The sequence below is a fragment of the Moschus berezovskii genome, chromosome 11, assembly GCF_049115385.1.
Source record: "Moschus berezovskii isolate FMDL1 chromosome 11, NW_MosBer_1.0, whole genome shotgun sequence".
NCBI lineage: Eukaryota > Metazoa > Chordata > Mammalia > Artiodactyla > Moschidae > Moschus > Moschus berezovskii.
In genome coordinates, this window is record NC_142470.1 from 96,204,420 (window position 1) to 96,226,132 (window position 21,713).

Below are 21,713 nucleotides of genomic sequence, written 5' to 3' on the forward strand. Positions count from 1 at the left end.
GATGGGCACTCTGACCTCTAAGAGAACATCGTAATAACTTCCAGGGCATTCAAAGCATGTACAGTGTGGCAATGCTGCTTACAAATGACCTAGGCCTATGTCTAAGGTCTTCATGTTGTAGTTCCCCACCCCTCCACCACCTTTCACTGAAATTCATTTAACTTGCTTTACAACAGATGAAGGTACATCTGATCACATAGAGAAACTGATGAAAATTTAATACATCAAATAAAAGAATTGAAATAAATATACAAGGAAAGAAATCTCTAAGCTCCAAGGAAGACAAACCCTGTCTTGTGATATACTATCACAGTGCTAATCTAAAAGACTGTGGCCTGTCCCATGTTGCTCAGTTTCAGGACTCTAAAGAATTTGGTTCCTTTTTCCTTTCTGTGTCTTACTTTTTCCCATCTGTAAAACCAAGACAATGGCCTCTGTCTAAAACCTATCTCAACTGACAATCTCTTTAAGCCAGAGCTGATATTCAGCTAGTATATCCAGTTTCTTCCCTTGAAAAAGAAGAATAAAACAATATACATCAAATCAGCAAATTTAAAAATGGCTGTAAATTTTAGATGATAAACCATGGCTCTCCCATCACTTGTAAGGCTGCTCTTCTCTCAGGTACCTGCTTGGCTAACTATATCATTCCCAGAAGGCGTTGCTCAAATCTCACCCTCAACGAGGCCTACCTGATCTCTTTCAATACTGTGACCTGTAGCCCCAGACTTCCACACTCCCACCCACCTTTCCCTTATTCTATTTTCTTATTCTTCCCACAGAGCTTATTACCCACCCACAAGTATACAGTTGATGGATTATTCTCCTTATTTATTTATTGACTCACTTCTTCATCCTAAATTGTAAGCTCCATGAAGTCAGAAGTCTGTTTTGTTCACTGATATATTTCAACTGCCCAGCACACAGCAGAGGCTCAGCAAATATTTACTGAAAAAAATGAATGAATGAACCTCTAAGAATCATTTACTTTTAAGGTACTTTAAGGCAGAGGCTACCTTCTTCTGTGTGTCACTGTAATCAACTTAAGAGTTTCGGCCGAGAAGAGATCTGAAAACACATTTGACATATGCATCTGAAACCCATAAATACTCTGTGACTGCCTTCTTTCATCTGTCTTCTCCTTGGCTTGGAAAACCTTTATGGATTAATTAGCTGGTAAAAGGGTCAAGCTAGGGAGGTGAGCAAAGAAATAGAGGAAAACAACAGAACAGGAAAGACAAGAGATCTCTTCAAGAAGATTTGAGATACCAAGGGAACATTTCATGCAAAGATGTGCTCAATAAAGGACAGAAAGGGTATGGACCTAACAGAAGCAGAAGATATTAAGAAGAGGTGGCAAAAATACACAGAAGAACTGTACAAAAAAGATCTTCATGACCCTGATAATCACGATGGTGTGATCACTCACCTAGAGCCAGACATCCTGGAATGTGAAGTCAAGTGGGCCTTAGGAAGCATCACTACGAACAAAGCTAGTGAAGGTGATGGAATTCCAGTTGAGCTACTTCAAATCCTGAAAGATGATGCTGTGAAAGTGCTGCACTCAATATGCCAGCAAATTTGGAAAACTCAGCAGTGGCCACAGGACTGGAAAAGGTCAGTTTTCATTCCAATCCCTAAGAAAGGCAATGCCAAAGAATGCTCAAACTACTGCACAATTGCACTCATCTCACACGCTAGTAAAGTCATGCTTAAAATTCTCCAAGCCAGGCTTCAGCAATATGTGAACTGTGAAATTCCAGATGTTCAAGCTGGTTTTAGAAAAGTTAGAGGAACCAGAGACCAAATTGCCAACATCCGCTGGATCATGGAAAAAGCAAGAGAGTTTCAGAAAAACATCTATTTCTGCTTCATTGACTGTGCTAAAGCCTTTGACTGTGTGGATCACAATAAACTGTGGAAAATGCTGAAAGAGATGGGAATACCAGACCACCTGACCTGCCTCTTGAGAAACCTGTATGCAGGTCAGGAAGCAACAGTTAGAACTGGACATGGAACAACAGACTGGTTCCAAATAGGAAAAGGAGTGCATCAAGGTTGTATATTTTCACCCTGCTTATTTAACTTATATGCAGAGTACATCATGAGGAACGCTGGGCTGGAAGAAGCACAAGCCGGAGTCAAGATTGCCAGGAGAAATATCAATAAGCTCAGATATGCAGATGACACCACCCTTATGGCAGAAAGTGAAGAGGAACTAAAAAGCCTCTTGATGAAAGTGAAAGAGGAGAGTGAAAAGTTTGGCTTGAAGCTCAACATTCAGAAAAGTAACATCATGGCATCTGGGCCCATCATTTCATGGGAAATAGATGGGGAAACAGTGGAAACAGTGTCAGACTTTGTTTTCTTGGGCTCCAAAATCACTGCGGATGCTGATTGCAGCCAGGAAATCAAAAGACGCTTACTCCTTGGAAGGAAAGTTATGACCAACCTAGATAGCATATTAAAAAGCAAAGACATTACTTTGCCAACAAAGGTCCGTCTAGTCAAGGCTATGGTTTTTCCCGTGGTCATGTATGGATGTGAGAGTTGGACTGTGAAGAAAGCTGAGCACCGAAGAATTGATGCTTTTGTACTGTGGTGTTGGAGAAGACTCTTGAGAGTCCCTTGGATTGCAAGGAGATCCAACCAGTCCATCCTAAAGGAGATCAGTCCTGGGTGTTCACTGGAAGGACTGATGCTAAAGCTGAAACTCCAATACTTTGGCCACCTCATGCGACGAGTTGACTCACTGGAAAAGACTCTGATGCTGGGAGGGATTGGGGGCAGGAGGAGAAGGAGATGACAGAAAATGAGATAGCTGGATGGCATCACCGACTCGATGGAGGTGAGTTTGAGTGAACTCCGGGAGTTGGTGATGGACAGGGAGACCTGGCGTGCTGTGATTCATGGGGTCGCAAAGAGTCAGAGACGACTGAGCGACTGAACTGAGGGAGGTGAGGCTGGGCAAGGCGAACGGATGTGACTAAACAGAGGTTTTAGAATAACTGAGAAACAGCCAGCAGTCTCATAATAACGAGACAAGTCATTAAAGCCTCTCAGAACCTGGGATATCCACTTTGAAATAATAGCCAAGGAAGATGGTATTTCTTTTAAACATTTACAACTTCCATCCTTTTATTGGCTGGACCTTGCTGCCTGGTGTGTTCTAAGCACCTGAATAATGAGTCCTGTGGCACACAGGGAATTCTATGATATCTCCTGGAAGACAGATCTAAGAAAAGAGGGGAAGTGCTATACCAAGCTGACTAATACCTACTCACTGCAGTAGAGAAACGCCACGTATGAGAAAAGTTCAAAAGGCCATCTTTGTGTTCACAATTTATCAGAGAAATCTTTCTACAGGAAATGTAGGCCTTAAAGCATGGAAGGAAGTATCTCTGTGTAGACATGATAAAAACTTTGCAATAAGTATATTTTTAAGGCATAGGACAATTTATTCAAGAAACTTCTCAATCGTTTTTAATACAAAAACTTGATGATATATTTGAGTGGCACTGTACCTAGTTACAGGATCTCAAAAACAAACAGCCCTAGGCTGGAAGCTGAGCTAATTATCAGCTGGGGAGAGCACTTGGAGCACACAGCCTTTCTTCTTGTGATGGGAGGATTTTGTAATTTAGTCCTTTTGAGCTCACTGGTACTTTTCTCAGGAAATATCTGATACTGGCCTATGTCGGAGAGGGGTCATGGGGCTGCCTGGCTACATGAGTAATTCCCCTGGAAAATGCTATGACTGCACGATGAGTTGTATATATCACTTAACATATGCACGACACTTTAAATAACTCATCACAAGGTACTCTGAACCCTAATTGGGCAGAAGAGACTTTAATGGTAGGGGTCCCTTCCCTTCAAGCATTTACCATTTCTTAGTAACTCAACCAATAAGGTGAGGCTGGTGGCTATGAGACACTTAGAAGATACACTTAGAAGAAGAGACACTTGCTTTCACGTGAGTCCTTGCAGCACACGCTCTCTCTTCAGAGACTGACTGCTTTCTGTGTAAGTCACCAGGACTAAAAATGTGTGCTCAGCATGCCTGAGCTCCATCCCCTCTACCCTGCACCGCTGTCCGCAAAGAACACCACTGTGTTTTCCTTGGTCACTAGGCTCTACTCTAACTTGGTAAGAAGATAGAAGAAGCTCCGTAGGAAGATAAAGTTATGAGGGTTAACTGATTTCAATGGCTAACAGCCACTGAGAAACCACTATTCAGGAAATGCAGTGGGGGGAAAAAACCCAAAACAAAAAGATCCCTTCAACTTGTTTTAAATCATTTGACCAAACATTTAGATGTTGGGAAAGTGAGTACAGCACCAAGTTATGAGTGCAGTTTATAAAAGATAAAGATCTGAGTCATCCCTTTGTGGCTACAGATTATGAAACCATTTCAGGCTCTCCCTAGACAGTATTCCCCATGAATGTCAGATTGCAAACAGAGCAAGCAGAAAGGATAGGATCTCTGATTACGGCCCCTGTTAAGGTTTTCTCCTAAGCATCCTTGTATAGTTTACAATTTAATTTTTTTCCTTTGTAATCTTTAGCCCTTGTGTATATATCATCTAATGAAAAGGCCTTTTTTGAATTAACATGGTATTTGGAAAAAGAACATGTGTTTCTATTTTATTATTAAATACATTTATAAAGAAAGAAAATGTTCTCAGATCTAGTAGATGCCTGCTTTTTGTATTTTAGGATTTTTTTTTTTTAAAGAGCCAGAATCCTGTAACACATCAGAAAAACAGAATCTTTAACATAAACACTTAGATGATGGGGGCCATGGTAAGTTTTTGGGCAGAGACTAATTGTGGAGCTTAGGAATTCAGATTTGCCTCATCTGACCACCTTGGGGGCAAACACACTGCTCTGCCTTTTCCCAGCTAGTTGGTAAGCTTGGCATCTATTAAGAAGGACATTCTGGGATACAGACCATTCCAATTACCACAATGGTCTTGTGTTTCAAGACTGCTTGTTTATAAACACAGCCACTTTCTAGTTTAATTTCTCTCCTTTGTTTCAGTTTATTTAAGCTCCAAATCTTTTCAGAGTGCAAAAGCCTAAATACGAAATTTTTTAGATTAATGCCTGGTGATTCTCATTAAAGGAATAAAAGATGCAAAAATGTTGTATAGACATTTAGTTTACACTCACTTGTAATTAAGAAAACTGACATCAAACAAATGAGAAGTTGCCATTTTACACCTAGGAATTAGCTAAATGCATTAAATATTAACTTCACGCTTGCAAGGTTTTGGTAAAATCAGTATACTCATGCATTGCAAATAAAGCACTATAATACAGCAAATAATTTAGGAAGAAATACTACCTTATGTTTTGAGAATCACAAAAATATTTCTACCTCTGGCACAACTGATTCGACTCCTTGAAATTTATATGAAGGGAATAATCTACTAGACTAAAAATGTTATATGCATGAAGATGTATATAACAGAATTCTCAGGGGAAAAAAGAAACCAAACGACACAAAATTGGAAAGAAGTTAAATCACTGGATATCAACTGGGCTACCAGCAGCCTTTTATGGAGGAAGAAAGTATATCAGAAACTTCCCAGAGGGGAAGAGGAAAGAAACCAAATACATGTGTAGTTTGAAAAGGATGTTGGAAATTACCAATGCTTTTATTGTCTTTTAGACATAAAATTGCTTTATCTTATCATTTTAAACAATACTAAACAGGATATGATAGTTTTGGCTTATTAAGAAGAGGTATGAGTAAAGAAAGTTTGATAAATATCAATCTAATATCAGTAGCAAGTCTGACAGCATCCAGAAAAGCAACTCAACAACAATAGCTAAAGTTTATTGAGTACTTTGTGGGTCAGGTATTGAGCTAAATTCTTTGCACACATTATTCTTTATTTAATTTTCATATTCCTAAGTGGTAGTTTTTTACATTGATATAAAAAGTCATTATCAAAACCAGGTCGTAATGAAAAATTCATTTAGTTGTCCTAGAGGGCAGGGAGGTGCCTGAAGCTTGGGTTTTCAAGCCCACATGGGGATTGGAGACAGTGACTTGGACCTGTCTATGCAGCCAGGTTATAACTGAGACTACTGTGTGAAGCCAAGGCTCTTCACGAGCTGAAAGTTCATAAAAGGGCAGGCTAGAAAGCAAATCTAGCAGGAATAAGGACATCTGTTTGTCAGAGCACATTAAACGCACTGTTCTGAATTTTGCTTCCCCTGTTCCCATTTAACAATAATATATTTGGCATTATTTCCTATCAGTATATAAAACTTCTTCAGTTCAGTTCAGTTCAGTCGCTCAGTCGTGTCCGACTCTTTGCGACCCCATCAATCATAGCATGCCAGGCTGCCCTGTCCATCACCAACTCCTGGAGTTCACTCAAACTCATGTCCATCGAGTTGGTGATGCCATCCAGCCATCTCATCCTCTGTCGTCCCCTTCTCCTCCCTCCCCCAATCACTCCCAGCATCAGAGTCTTTTCCAGTGAGTCAACTCGTCGCATGAGGTGGCCAAAGTATTGGAGTTTCAGCTTTAGCATCAGTCCTTCCAATGAACACCCAGGATTGATCTCCTTTAGAATGGACTGGTTGGATCTCCTTGCAGTCCAAGGGACTCTCAAGAGTCTTCTCCAACACCACAGTTCAAAAGCATCAATTCTTTGGTGATCAGCTTTCTTCACAGTCCAACTCTCACATCCATACATGACCACGGGAAAAACCATAGCCTTGACTAGACGGACCTTTGTTGGCAAAGTAATGTCTCTGCTTTTTAATATGCTATCTAGGTTGGTCATAACTTTCCTTCCAAGGAGTAAGCGTCTTTTAATTTCCTGGCTGCAATCAGCATCCGCAGTGATTTTGGAGCCCAAGAAAACAAAGTCTGACACTGTTTCCACTGTTTCCCCATCTATTTCCCATGAAGTGACGGGACCAGATGCCATGATCTTTGTTTTCTGAAAACTTCTTAGTATCCTGTTAGACAATTACAAATATGATGCAGTAAATAACCTAGTATATGAGCACAAGTATATAAATCTGTAGGACTATATTCTTGGAGAGGAACTGTTGGATTAAAAGATGTGCACACTATATTTCATCTTTAGAAGTTGTACCAATTTATACCACCACAGGACCATACGTGACGGTCCCTCCATATCTCAGGAAACATGGTGTATTGGTAACTTCTAAAAGAACAGAAATAGAGTGCAAGACCATCAGAGTAAAAGGAAAAAGAGGGAAAGGATATTTAAAAAAAAAAGTCAAATAGAAGGCAGAGGGTCTAAGGAGGCAGAACAACTAAATGCAATGTAGCAACCTGGACTGGATCCTGAAACAGAAAAAGGACATTAGTGGAAAAACTGATGAAATTTGAATAGAGTCTGTAGTTAGTCAATAACAGTATACCAATGTTGATTTCTTAGTATGGCAAATATACAACAGTAAGAGGGAAGATGTTAACATCAGGAGAAACCGGTTGAAAGGCATACAGGAACTCTCTGTATATCTTTGTGACATTTCTGTAAATCTAAAATATTCTCCCCCAAATTTTACATAAAACACAAGGGAAAGGGGAAGGACATCCCAGCAGGTGGAGAGGGCAGTGTAAACAAAGACAAAGAGAGGGAAACAGCACCGCCCATGCGAGGAACTAGAGGCAGCCTGGCGTTACTGGAGAGTCAAGGTGCAGCTCTGCATGTGTGAGTTCATTATTCCTTTTTCTATAATATCTCTTTAAAACATATTGGTTGAGGTTCACTTGGGTTCTCACATTTTAAAGGAAAAATACGAATTTAGATTTTATGTTCACTTTGATTAGCTCTTGTTACCGTCACCAAGGGCTTCCCTGGTGGCTCCGTGGTAAACAACCCTCTTGCAAAGCAGGTGCCACAAGACGCGGGTTTGATTCCTGGATCGCAAGGATTCCCCTGGAGGAGGAAATGGCATCCCACTCCAGTATTCTTGCCAGGATAATCCCACGGACAGAGGAGCCTGGTGGGCTACAGTCCACGGGGTCACAAAGAGTCAGACATGACTGCACGCAGCCATGCCCAACGATGAGGGCCACCACCAAAGCGCTGTCATTCTGGCAGTAACTGCACAGGGACTAATTTCATTCACTAAGTCAGGAGCCTCAGTTCATCAGTGAACTGGGGTGCGAATATGTGAAAAGCCAACTGGTGATGATTATATTAAGTCTGATAGCTCTGTCATTCAAATAAATAATGACAAAGGGAAAAATGAATGCTTTGAAAGTAGGGATGGTATGTTCTCTGCCTTCTTAATTAGAAGCAAATTGTCAGTTTATTTTTCAGGTAAATAAGAAGCAGTAGAATTGTCAGGTAAATGGGAAGCAGCCATTATATAAAATAAAAAATAAAAGATACAATCCTTGATATGTATGTCAAAGACCAAAAGCAATTCCAAGGGTAAAATCGTGTAAAAAAAAAAACTGCATTCTACAAATTCATATTTGTAATGCTAATATTTTAAACCCAAAATAAGAACTAGAAAGCGGGAAAAAATAAAAACAAAAAGAAACTAAGAAAAAGCATGGTACATATAGCACAAATAAGATCTTAGAAACAAAACTGTGATCGCAATGGTCTAAATTAAAACAGTCAAAAGGTAAAAATTTTCCTGCATTAGTAAGTAAATACAACTGTATGCTGCTTATAAAAGATAAATTTAAAAATAACCATGAGGGCACAGAAAGCTCAAAGTCAAGCAGTGGCAAAAGACACAGTGAGCAGATAGTAAAAACTAAAGAGAAGGTAGGTGCAACACAGACTATAAGACAAAAAAGCAGTCTTCAGGAATAAAGAGGGCCACGATACACTGGCAAAAGAAAAACTCGCCATGACGTTACACTTCGAAACTTCTATATACCCAGACCATAACCTCAGAATACATAATAAAATATACAAAATGAAAACGGACACTATTATAAGAATAAGTTGATACATGACAATAATAGAGGGAGTTTTTAATACTCTTTTTTGGTAATTGGATAAAGCAGGTTTCAAACAAATTAGTAAAGATACAGATGACTTAGAACAATTATTAAGTTTGATTCACTGGCTATATAACCCTGCATTTATTTATGAGAAAATACACCTTCTTTTCAAGCACCTAGGGGGAGTTTACAAAACTAGGTCAGAAACATGCTATAAAGCAAATCTTAAAAATACCACATTCTTTGTATTAGGGCAATAGAATTATAAACAAATAACTTGAAGCTGTGTGTATTTTTTTAAATAAGACAATCTTTCATCAGGAAGCTAATGATTTTACTCAACTTAGAAAAACAACTTGGTTGGACAAAAGCTAAGGAGGTGATACCTTCATTTCAGCATTACATAACTCAGGTTGCTCATTAATAGACTCCATGAGGCCAACAAGGAGAGTATTGCTGGTGGAGGAACAAAGGTTGCAAAGGTAAAATGGTATGAAAGAGCATGACATTCAGGGTGAAAGGACGATTAAAGCATACGCAGGGTGAGACGGAAAAAGTAGAAAAGAGGGCATGAGAGCAGACTGGAGTCAGCAAGTGTGGAGTTTATACCAAAGAAGGAAGTTTGGAGTTTACCATTTAGATAAAGGGAAGTGATCAAAGGCGTTGAAGTGTGGAGCTGATAATGTTGATCATTCTACTCTATTGTGGAGGATGGACTACACTGAGGAAATAATGAAGAGAGAGATAAATTGAAAGAGCTTCAGTTGGGTAGAAGTAGTGGAGACACACAGTAAACAACTGGTCTGAGATGTGGTAAGCACATCGAGTTGACATCACTTGAAAATTTGCCCTATATCCAGGAGGATGAATAGTTAAGTGGGAGAAAAAGAGGAATCAAGAGTAAATTAAAGATATTTTAGTTTGAATGATGGATTGGGCAGTGATGCCATTAATGGGGAGAGGGAATGAAAAAAAAGTAAAAGACTAAAAATAAAGCATCACATTTAGGACACACTGCATTTGGAGTACTAGTGGGACATCCTGAAGAAGCTCTAACTCTGACAGTGATGGGAGAGTGTAGAGGAAGCAGCATTAGGCAAAGAGAAAGCAGGTGAAGATTAGAGGTCAGACAGATTCAGGTTGGCAGAAACTGAGCCCCCAGAATCAGTCTGCCATTTGCAATCTTTATGACAACATGACAGGTTTAGTCCAACATGTCTATAATGGTAAGCAAGACATCTCTTTCCAGGCCTGGAAGAAATCAAGTGTATTTATCAGAGAGGTCAAGGTAGGGAGTTCCCCTAGTGGAGGCTACAGAGCATCACAAAAGGGAAGAAAGGAGAGAGACAGTTTACAAATTCAAATATCTGTTTCATTTTCATTCTTCTATAGTTAACACTGTATGAAAATGTGTACCATAGAGTCACTTGCAATAGCAAAAATGATAAATCACCTAAATTCCCAACAAAGATTCAAACTGGTAAATTCTGGTACATTAACTCAAAACACTTCTTTTAGAAAAGCTGCCTATTTCAAAGAAATAGATACCACATGTCACTTAATAACGTGCCTTAAAATGATAAAGCTTTGGCTATTTTTGTTTTACTAGATGTAATTATATCAAGACAAGGGATTCTTTCTGACAGGCATCCCCATCTCAAAGTATCTTTTAAAGGCAGGGTCACCTTACTGTACACTATACCCTAGACAGAAACCAAAAAAGGAATATAAAAAGCAGGAAAGAGAGAGGTAAATGCCTAGGTAAAGGAACAGGGTAGCACTATTTCCCAAAGTATGTTCACAGATTCTCTGTGAAAAACAAAAAAGAATTCTGCAGTCTATAAGTTTAACCCACTATGTCAAGTACAGGATTTTGAGAAGTTCTGTTGTAAAGAAGCTCATTTGAAATTTAACTCAGTATGTCCCAAATTTATTTACTACGGACCTCTCATTTCAAAACACTTATTAGCATGCTATGAAACTACGGTTCTATTGAACATACTTTGACAAATATAAACTAAATTAAAATAATCATTTGGTAACAAAGTAGTTTTGGAAAGGGAAGAACTAGTAGAAAGACAAGATTGAATTTGGGAGTTCTTCTGAGTGATGTCTTTAAATAACTGATGGTACTTTTTTGCATTACAATTCTTTCTTGTGTCACGTAGGGAAAGTAATTTATTTTGCCTTGGTCTTACAGACATCCTGATACTAGCTGTATGAGATGCTGGTAGAGAGGGTGGTAAATACATAACACTTGATTCTCTGCATTCTTTTAGTTATTGACCTGATCCATATATTAAAATGAAGTTAAAAGAAAATCTCAGTGTTAGATCTTAAGGAAGATAAACAGTCTCTGCAAGAAGCCTACAATATCTTGTAAAACAAGATGTACATAGGGGATAAAATGAATGAAAGGGCTCAATCGTCAGATATAGCTTATCAATGTTACTGAAGTTTAGAGGGCCAAACAAAACAAGCTGGGAGAATCAGGATTTGATCTGGGTATTGAAGTTCTATTGGAAGATGACTAGAAAGAGGACCTTTCAGGCAAAATGCACTATGAATGAAAGCAGTAAAAAAAAATGACATATTCCTAAGAATGAAGAAACAGGCCTTACAGGTATGTGTCAGAGAATAGAGGTTAAAAAAATAAAAAAGGAAAACTTAAAATCTTTTTCCATCAATGAGAACAGCTGGAAATAAAGAATAGCATTGGTTTGACAAAATTAAATCCACTGAGAATATTTGATTTAAAAGTTCCCACTGAAAATAGAACCTCGTTCTGGTTTAACATGGTGGAAGATTTTCCCAACTTTCCCAACTTCCTATTTTCCATGAAAACATCACACACATATTCTTTAAGTAAACAGCACTATAAATGTAAAAGACCAGATTGCCAAATCCAGGGAAACAGATTAATCAACAACGGCGCTGGGAAAATTAGCTGCATGAGACAAAAATAAATCCTAATTTCAGGCCTTTCTCTAAAATAAATTCTAGATGCATTTACAATATATTTTTTAAAAAATCAAACAATAAAGAAGAAATGACAGTATTAATCTTATTTCTGACTGTGGAAAGACTTTTGAAGAATAGGAGAAATTACAAATTACTATTAATACATACAAACTTACAGCTTTAGAATACATATAAAAAAACCCAAAAGGCCAAGAAACCACAGAAAATGTCTTCAGTATATACGACAAAGAAGTAATAACTCTAATATATGAAGAGTTATAACTGATAAGAATATAATGTTACTATGAAACATGGGTAATAAACATGAGGTTATTATAAATTCCCAATAGTTTACCCATATTTTTCAAAATTTCTGTAATAAACATGTACTACTTTTATACTCATGGAAATCAGTTCAGTTCAGTCGCTCAGTCGTGTCCGACTCTCCGCGACCCCATGAATCACAGCACGCCAGGCCTCCCTGTCCATCACCAACTCCCGGAGTTCACTCAAACTCATGTCCATTGAGTCGGTGATGCCATCCAGCCATCTCATTCTCTGTCGTCCCCTTGATAAACCCTACTAAATAAACCCTACTCTTATAAAAGCTAAAATGGGACCAAGAACCTCAAAAGATCACAGTGCTGTGGAATCATATTTTCTGCATTAAACAAAAGGCACTAGAAAATTCAAGCAGAACTGATAACTATCGCTCTAAGTGGATGTCTAGAAACAGAGCGAAACAAGGATACACTTCACAGGGACACAGGCCTTCCAGTTTCCAGCTTCCTTTACTCCAGTCTCTTGCCCAGCCATGTTCTTTGGCTGTCTTCTTTCCACACTGCAGTCCTCGTCCTCCCCCTTGTGCATTAGGAAGGCTCTCTGTCTCTCCAAGCAGATTTTCTACACCACTGCAGCCTCTATCATCTCGTCTTCCCAATGCTTGTACCATTTATCTGGCATTTATCATACATTTGGGCGGGAGGAGAAGGGGACGACCGAGAATTAGATGGCTGGATGGCATCACCGACTCTGTGGACATGAGTTTGAGTGAACTCGGGGAGTTGGTGATGGACAGGGAGGCCTGGCGTGCTGTGATTCATGGGGTCGCGGAGAGTCGGACACGACTGAGCGACTGAACTGAACTGAACTGAACTGAACCTTCTATTTTGGCTTATCTTTTTACAGGTTATTTTGCCACCCATATCAAGAAGATTGTAAACACAACCATACAAAAGCATACAGACATACACATACACATATAGATAACAGCTGATGACAGAGCTTAAAACATCTAACAAATGCTAACATCTAACCATTCTGATAATTCTTGACAAGAAAGGATTCCTACTCACATTCTATGGATATGCAAATTAACATCTATAAGAGCTAACTTACTTTCTTCAGATTCTTGAACTGAACCTAAAGGGAACTAAGAATGCTTCTCTCCTGACCAGATCAAGCAACCTCTTGGCAAATCAAAGTAACTAATTCCTTCAGTACCATTGCTTGCTTACCAGCATAGCTGGTATTGTTTTATGTTTGCAAGCGCATGGCAGTTGGAGAATAGGGCTGTAATATTAGGGTACTCCATCCATAAGAGGAGATGAAGTGATTTGAAATATTCAGAATCCTAGTTTTTTTCTGAGCTTGGAAAATAACTTTCTGGATACACCATTTTGAGGGCAAAGGGAAGTAAATCAGATCCTGGCACTGACATGTCAGTACTGTCTTGAATTCAGACTTCTCAAATCACTAAATACTTGGTTTTCAAATACAATCTAACTTTCCTCACACTTTCCTGTAAGACAGCTACCAATAAATTGAAGTATTCTTAGGTTCTGCAGAATGCCCTGGAAACTTCATTCTAGCATTGTCCCTGTCTTTGAATTGTTTTGACATGTTTGGCCCATGATGACTCGATCAATTAGTGATGCTATTCCATAGGCAAAGTGGTTGAGATTTCTGTGACTCAGCAGAAGAATCTTGAAAGATGCAGTTACTTTCCTGGTAACTTTTGACTTAACTGTCATTTAGCCAGATCTGGTGCAAAAAGATATATTGTAGAATTGTAAGCAAAGAGTGACATCAAAATTAAGGAGACCACAAAGGGTCTCAATTTCTCCCAGACAATTTCAGGTGATTCCACTGCTCTTTGGCAAAGTCAATGCTGTCTCTGATCACTGTTAACAGCAGATGACTAGCCTCATATTTAGACACAGAGAAGTAGTAATCATGTTTTTCTTTTCTTCTAGAATGATTTTCTACTTGCAGGACAGACAGATGACACAGCTATAGACTCTAAAGAGAGACTTCAAGATAGAAAGATAGGCTTGGAAAAGAAAAAGGCACCAGAGGAAGAAGCAAGTGGAAGCATCAGTACTAAGTAGAGGCTACAAGGTAGTTCATTCATGAATTCATTCATTCATAAATATTTATGGAGTGCATTAAGAGTGACCAGGCATTATGTTAAGTAGTGGAGATGCAAACTGTTACATTCCTAAACTTGAATCTATCACTAGGATGAGTAAATGCCAAGACCAAACTAGGAAAGCACGTGTGCTATGTGGCAGGCAGCTTATAACTGAGATGCTGTCTCCTTTATTTCTGATCAATAGTTTTATCATCGGCCAAATACAGCCCTCTCTCTGAGAATACAATCATGACGCTGAAAATGTACACATACAAATTTCAACCATACATTTTTGCTAGAGAAAGAGAGCCAATATGACAGGGACACAAGACTCAATAGATATACATAATAAAAATATGAAAAGAAATCAACATGTAGATCATGAACAAAACACACAGAAAACTTGAAACTTGAGTATAAATGAAGTAGAGCTTCTAGCAGACGATATAAAACAAGCTACAGGACAAAGAGAATTTAAACACGTTCCAGAGTCAGCTTGTCCTTCTTCTTACCCTCGTCCCCAGCATGACCTCTAAGTGTCTGTGCAATTGCCAGTTTGTGTCGGACTTCACATACTATGACTTTTTGATTTCTGCTCTGCATAACATATTTCTACAGAGTTTGACATTGTGGCAGCAGGGGCTGTAAACTGAATGCTCCTTGGAGGCTACTGACTTGAAGTGTGGGTGGAGAAGAGACAGGAGAGAGTCAAGGCCAAAGAAAAAAGGAAGCAAAAATTTCTTTCACTTTTGGACTTGAGGAAGCATTTTTTAAAAACAGTTTAGCTAAAATACAATTCACATACCATATAATTCACACACTTAAAAGTGTATATAACTCAATGGTCTTTATGACGTTCACATTAACTGTGCATCAAGCACTCCAATCACTTTTAGAACATTTTCATCACTCTAAAAAGAAACCCTGTAGCTATTTTCAGTAGTCAATTTGAAATACTCCCAGAGCATCCTGTTCTCAGCAAGGCCTGCTCTCAAGAAAAACGATTTTATAAGAACCTAACTGGGGTTTTATCAGAGCCTAACAATCCTGGGGAAAGGAAATGCTCCAAACTGTTCCAAGTATTTCCTTCCAGCCTGGGGGAAGGAAAACACTGGACTCCAGCCCTCTGCAGCCTTCCTATTTCATCAAAGTGGGTGGGGAGAGCTAAGATGTGCTTGTGAAGGCAATATCTCAAGAGCAAAGGCTCTCTAAAAGACTGAGACAAAATGCTAGGACTGCAGAACGCTTCCCCTCTCCCCACACTGTAAGGCCACAGCAATAGAGCTCCTGCATAACAAAAGAGGAATATAACCGAATGAACAGCGCGGCTCAGGTGTTATTCTTTTTTTTTAAAGAAATTTCTAAGGAAATCCAAAGACAATAAGGAAGACTAAAACAAGGACACCAGAGAAAATTTTAGCCTCTGACAGATCTAAACAAATAGTAAACACAACCTGACCCCTATCCAGATATTCATAAAACCTGATACTAAGGACATCTTAGTGCCTCACTTTTTTTATTCATGTCTGGCTTACAACCAAAAATTACAAGACATACTGAAAGGCAAACCACACAGTTTGAAAAGCCAGAACAAGCACCAGAAACAGACTCATACATGACAGAAATGTTGAAATTACCAGACTGGGAGTAAAACTACTATGATTAGGATGCTAAGGGCTCTAGTCAGGAATGTAGACAACATGCAAAACCAGATGGGTAATGTAAGCAGTGAGACAAGAACTCTAAGAAAAAAATCAAAAGGAAATTCTAGAAATCAAAAGCCCTCTGGAGGAGAAATGAAGAATGTCTTTGATGTGCTCACCCCTAGACTGGACATGCTGAGGAAAGAATCAGTGAGCTTGGAGAAATGTCAATAGGAACTGTCAAAATTGAAATGTAAAGAAAGAGAAAGGGAAAGAACAGAATATGGGTCTCTCCCAGGACCTGAATGCAGAGCATTCCTATGGAAACTTTTATATGCCAAACTGGCATAAAGCAGACAGTATCCCATGCTTGAGAAAAGTTCACGTCATGCCGTTTTACTTTCATGAAAGACCAATGTTAGTATGGTAATGATTTTTGTTAAACAAAAAATTCCCTTTCGATTTATTTTGGTTAGTGACAAGAAGTACCAACATAGGTTTTTTGTAAAAGAAAATGGTGTAATGTGAAGTTTCAGAAAGTCGGGGGGGGGGGTATTGGTATCTTAGAACTGTGGGACAATTACAAAAGGTATAACATAAGTGTAATGGGAACACCAGAAGGAAAAGAAAGAAGAAAGAGAAGATTTACTTGAGGTAATAGTGATTGAGAACTTTCCAAAATCATAGATAGACCTCAAGTCACAGATACAAAAAGCTCAGAGAACACCTGCAGAATAAATATCTAAAACCACACTTACGCATATCATATTGAAACTGCAAGCAGTCAAGGACAAAGGGAAAATCTTGAAAATAGTAAGAGAAAAAAAACCTTTACTCATAGAGGAGTATGGACAAGAAATATCTCAAACTTCCCTCAGAAGACCATGCAAGCAAGAAGACACTGAAATGAAATATTTAAAGCATTGAGAGAAAAAACCCTAACCTAGAATCCTATACCCAGTTCTTTGCAAGATATTTTAAATGAAGTTCTTAAAAAGAAGAAAATTATATACATCAGAAAATCAACTCTAAATAAAGTGCATTAGAGAAGGAATAAACTAAGGTAATACAAAATTCATTTTCTTAACCTTAATTGATCTAACAGTTTGTTCAAAACAATAATAGCAACATCATATTAGGGAATTATATATAGCTTATGGGTAAATAAAATAAATTGACAGCAATGTTATAAGAAATATCAGGGGAAAATTGAGAATACTTTGGTATGATGTACTTGCAATACCCATGAAGGGATACTGTTTGAAAATGGACTTGGATTCATAGTAAATTTATATTTCAAAATCTACAGCAACCACTAAAAAAAGTACTATTATTGATATGATACAAGAGGAGAAAAAAAGCAATCTTTAAAACATTCAGTTATAACTACAGAAGACAAAGAAAAAAACAAAAAATAAAAATAAAAACAAACACAGAACAAGGGCAATGATAGAGAATACAGATATGGTAGATACTACTCTAACTATATCAACAATCATTTCAAATGTAAATGAATGATCTAAATGTTAATTAAAATATGAACAGTAACAGAGTAAATAAATTTAAAAAGATGCCATTATATGTTACCCATAAGAAACTCACTTTAAATATAAAGACACAGATTAAAAGTAAAAAGTTGGAATAAAACCTATTAATTTCAGACAATGTGGATTTCAGAGTCAAGGAAAATTATCAAGAATAAAGAGGGCATCCAAAGCAATCTTCAGATTTAATGTGATCCTTATCGAATTACCAAGGGCATTTTTCACAGAACAAGAACAAATAATCCTAAAATCTATATGGAACCACAAAAGATGCAATACTGCCAAAGCAATCCTGAGGAAAAAGAACAAAGTTGGAGACATAACCCTTCCAGGCTTCAGACAATACTACAAAGCTACAGTAATCAAAACAGTGTGGTACTGGCACAAAGACAGACATATAGATTAATGGAACAGAACAGAGTGCCCAGAAATAAACCCACACACCTATGATCAATTAACCTTCAATAAAGGAAGCAAGAATATACAAGGGAGCAAAGATGGTCTCTTCAGCAAATGGTGTTGGCAAAGCTGGAGAGCTGCATGTAAACCAATGAAGTTAGAATACTCTCACACCATACACAAAAATAAATTCAAAATGGCTTAAAGACTTAAATATAATACATGATACCATAAAACTCCCAGAAGAGAACACAGGCAAAACATTCTCTGACAGAAATTGTAGAAATGTTTTCTTAGGTCAATCTCCCAAAGCAAAAGTAAACAAATGAGACTTAATCAAACTTAAAAGCTTTTTTGCACAGCAAAGGAAACCATAAACAAAATGAAAAGGCAACCTACAAAATGGGACAAAACATTTGCAAATGACTGACAAGGATTTAATTTCCAAAACATACAAACAGCTCATAAACTCAATGCAAAATAAATAAATAAAAATTAAAAAAGTAAAATGTGCTGTGCTTAGTTGTGTCTGACTTTTTGTGACCCCATGGACTGTAGCCCACTAGGCTCCTCTGACCATGGGGATTCTCCAGGCAAGAATATTGGGGTGGGGCCATTCCCTTTTCCAGGGGATCTTCCCAACCTAGGGATTGAACCCAGGTCACATGCGTTGCAGGAAGATTCTTTACCACTTGAGCCACCAGGGAACTCCTTTGTTTGCTTAGGGCCTTTTAAAAGTTTTTAGTCTTCCTCGAGCTCTTCTCCCAGGGTTTCCCAAGGATAATATACTGTGCTGACCTGATGATGTGCCTCTGGCCTTTCCAGCGCCATCCAGATGTCAAAGTCCTCCCTCTCAGATGTGCTATGAAATTGAGACACTTTTTGGCAGACTGAAGTCTGTGACTGTAACTACTCATGTAAACTCCCATCTCCTTTTCTACAGCTGTGTTGGAAGGCAAATATGGGAAATTTGTGAACTTGTCAGAACATGATGACTGGCTCATAGATGAGACTCTTTTTGTCGGGGACAGGGGAAGGATGGTTAGTAGTTTTCTCAAAGTTCATACTTTTGGTCAGTAATTTTTTTTGACTCAATTTATGAAAAAAGTTTGGAAAGCATATTAAAATGTTCTGAATCTAAATTTCAATCTCTTTCTTAAGAATCTTGGGGATTTAAAAAGGTTGTTATCTATCTTTTTAATGGTATAGGGAGAGGATGCCTAGAGAATGTGAGATGGGCTAATTTGTCCTGAAAAGCCTTTCACTAAATATTCTACAACAATATACAATCAAATCAGACAGTGAGTCTATTTTTGGCTATGTTTGCCAGTGGCCTTGGGATACTGGCCTGTTCTCTAATCCTCCTGGAGGCATCTCCACATTACTCAACCCTCTCTTCCAGACTCTGAATTTCTTAGATAACACAAAAACAATGACAACATCTAAAAATAGGTTAGAACATTTTTATTATTATAATTTTATATCCTGTGACGGATACAGGTACTACATTTTCAGTTAACATTAATCGTAGATTTCTATTCTTTTTTACCAACCAGATTGACCATCTTTGAAGGTAGGATGTAGGTGTGATAAATCATCATTTTATTGCAAACAGCATTTACAGACACTTAAGAAATAACAGTTATATCTGGACTTTTTGAATTTTAAGCCCTTTGCAGGCAGAGGCATTTTAGCTTAAAATTGGCCCAATTTATACCAGTGCCATATGTAGTGTATTTTCATGTAAGGGTATCTGTAGAATAAAAGAGAAAGTGGTGTGTCTTAAGAGTCAAATTATTATTCATACTTTATTTACTACCAAAAATGACATAAGGTTGCCTGCAACATTAAAATATGTGTAATTCAGTCACTAAGTTGTGTCCAACTCTTTGAGACCCCATGGACTGTAGCACGTCAGTCTCTTATATCCTCTACTGTCTCTTGGAGTTTGTTCAACTTCATGTGCACTGAGTCAGTGATGCTATTTAACCATCTCATCCTCTGCAGTCCCATTCTCCTTTTGCCTTCAATTTTTCCCAGCATCACGATCTTTTCCAGTGAGTTGGCTCTTCGCATCAGGTGGTCAAAGTATTGATTGACTGATTGATATAAAGAGTAAAAAATAAGATGATTTTAAAAGTAACAGAAAATAAGAAAAAGTGGAAATAAGAAAATTAATACTAGGAATAGTAAAACATTATGAATACATGTATATAGTAAAAATGCTATAAATAATATTATAACAGAAGTAATAAAAATACAATAAAAATTTAGAATACATATAAGATAAATAGAAAAGAGTCAGATTTTAGAAAATGATAAAATAGAAGTGAAAGCAAGAAAGATGAACTGGAAATCTGGGTAAATTTATCACTGTAATCGAGTGCTAAACAGTTTCACTGGCTTCCTAGCTGCCAAACAAAAAGAAAAACACACAAAATTTCTAGTTTCAATAGAATTCATCTGAATAGTCAAATATTTTCCTGGTACTGATTTCTAGGAGACGTTTTTAGTATGGTGGACAAAAAAGTATATGGGGTTCTTTAATTTTATAACTGATTTGTAAAATTTTTCCAAATGGATATCTCTTACACCAGCATCAAAAGTCAAATGCATACGGGTTTATTTTTACCATAAAACTAATCACTACCACCTGATAATTTATTGTTTATTTGTATGGTATTTGTTTGTCTGTTTCCATCAGCTTATAAACAGACTGGGGACTTAATCTGTCTGGTTCAGTATTATATCCCTGCCTAGCACAGAAAAGGTACTCAATAAACACCTGCTGAATATACAGATAAATGTAAATGTGTGAACTATTAGCCAATGGTTTTATTTGCTTCCTATAATCATTTCTAGTTTATACAAATAATGCTATATAAACAAATAAATAAAATTTAACAGAGTTTAAATAAATAACTATGTTAATGGCACAGAAAAAAATGCATATCTTATTCTTTGGCATGGGCACAATAAAGGACAGAAACGGCAAGCACCTAACCGAAGCATAAGATTCCCCAGTGGCTCAGACGATAAAGAGCCTGCCTGCAATGTGGGAGACCTGGGTTCAATCCCTGGGTCGGGAAGATACCCTGGAGAAGGAAATGGCAACCCACTCCAGTATTCTTGCTTGGAAAATCCCATGGATGGAGGAACCTGGCAGGCTACAGTCCATGGGGTCACAAAGAGTTGGTCATGACTGAGCGACTTCACTTAACAAGAGCATAAGAGGTTAACAGGTGACAAGAGTACACAGGAGAACTCTACAAAAACAGTCTTCATGGCCTGGATAACCACTCTGATGGGGCTACTCACCTAGAGCCAGACTCACCAGTAGTGTGAAGTCAAGCGGGCCTTAGGAAGCATTGCTATGAACAAGGCTAGCGGAGGTGATGGAATTCCAGCTGAGCTTTTTCAAACTCTAAAAGGTGATGCTGTGAAAGTGCTGCACTCAATATGCCAGTAAATTTGGAAAACTCAGCAGTGGCCACAGGACTGGAAAAGGTCAGTTTTCATTCCAATCCCAAAGAAAGGCAATGCCAAAGAATGCTCAAACTACCGCACAATTGATCTCATTTCACATGCTAGCAAGGTAATGCTCAAAATCCTTCAAGTTAGGCTTCAACAGTATGTGAACCAAGAACTTCCAGATGTACAAGCTGGATTTAGAAAAGGCAGAGGAACCAGAGATCAAATTGCCAATATCTTCAGGATCATAGATAAAGCTGCTGCTGCTGCTGCTAAGTCGCTTCAGTCATGTCCGACTCTGTGCGACCCCATAGACG

The 21,713-nt window shown here is 38.0% G+C and overlaps 1 protein-coding gene across 4 annotated transcripts in view; it reads right to left on the reverse strand.

The window, feature by feature from the left end:
- EXOC6B (exocyst complex component 6B) overlaps positions 1–21,713 on the reverse strand; it is a 762,215-nt gene that overhangs the window by 51,105 nt on the left and 689,397 nt on the right. Inside the window, exon 21 of one of the 4 annotated variants that reach the window (XM_055400059.2) lies at positions 18,442–20,024. The exons of the other annotated variants lie outside the window; for them this stretch is intronic. Within the exon in view, the coding sequence (XP_055256034.1) occupies positions 20,001–20,024 (24 nt within the window). The 3' untranslated portion in view covers positions 18,442–20,000. Of the gene's footprint in view, positions 1–18,441; positions 20,025–21,713 lie in introns of those variants that run through there. 4 annotated transcript variants of the gene reach the window in all.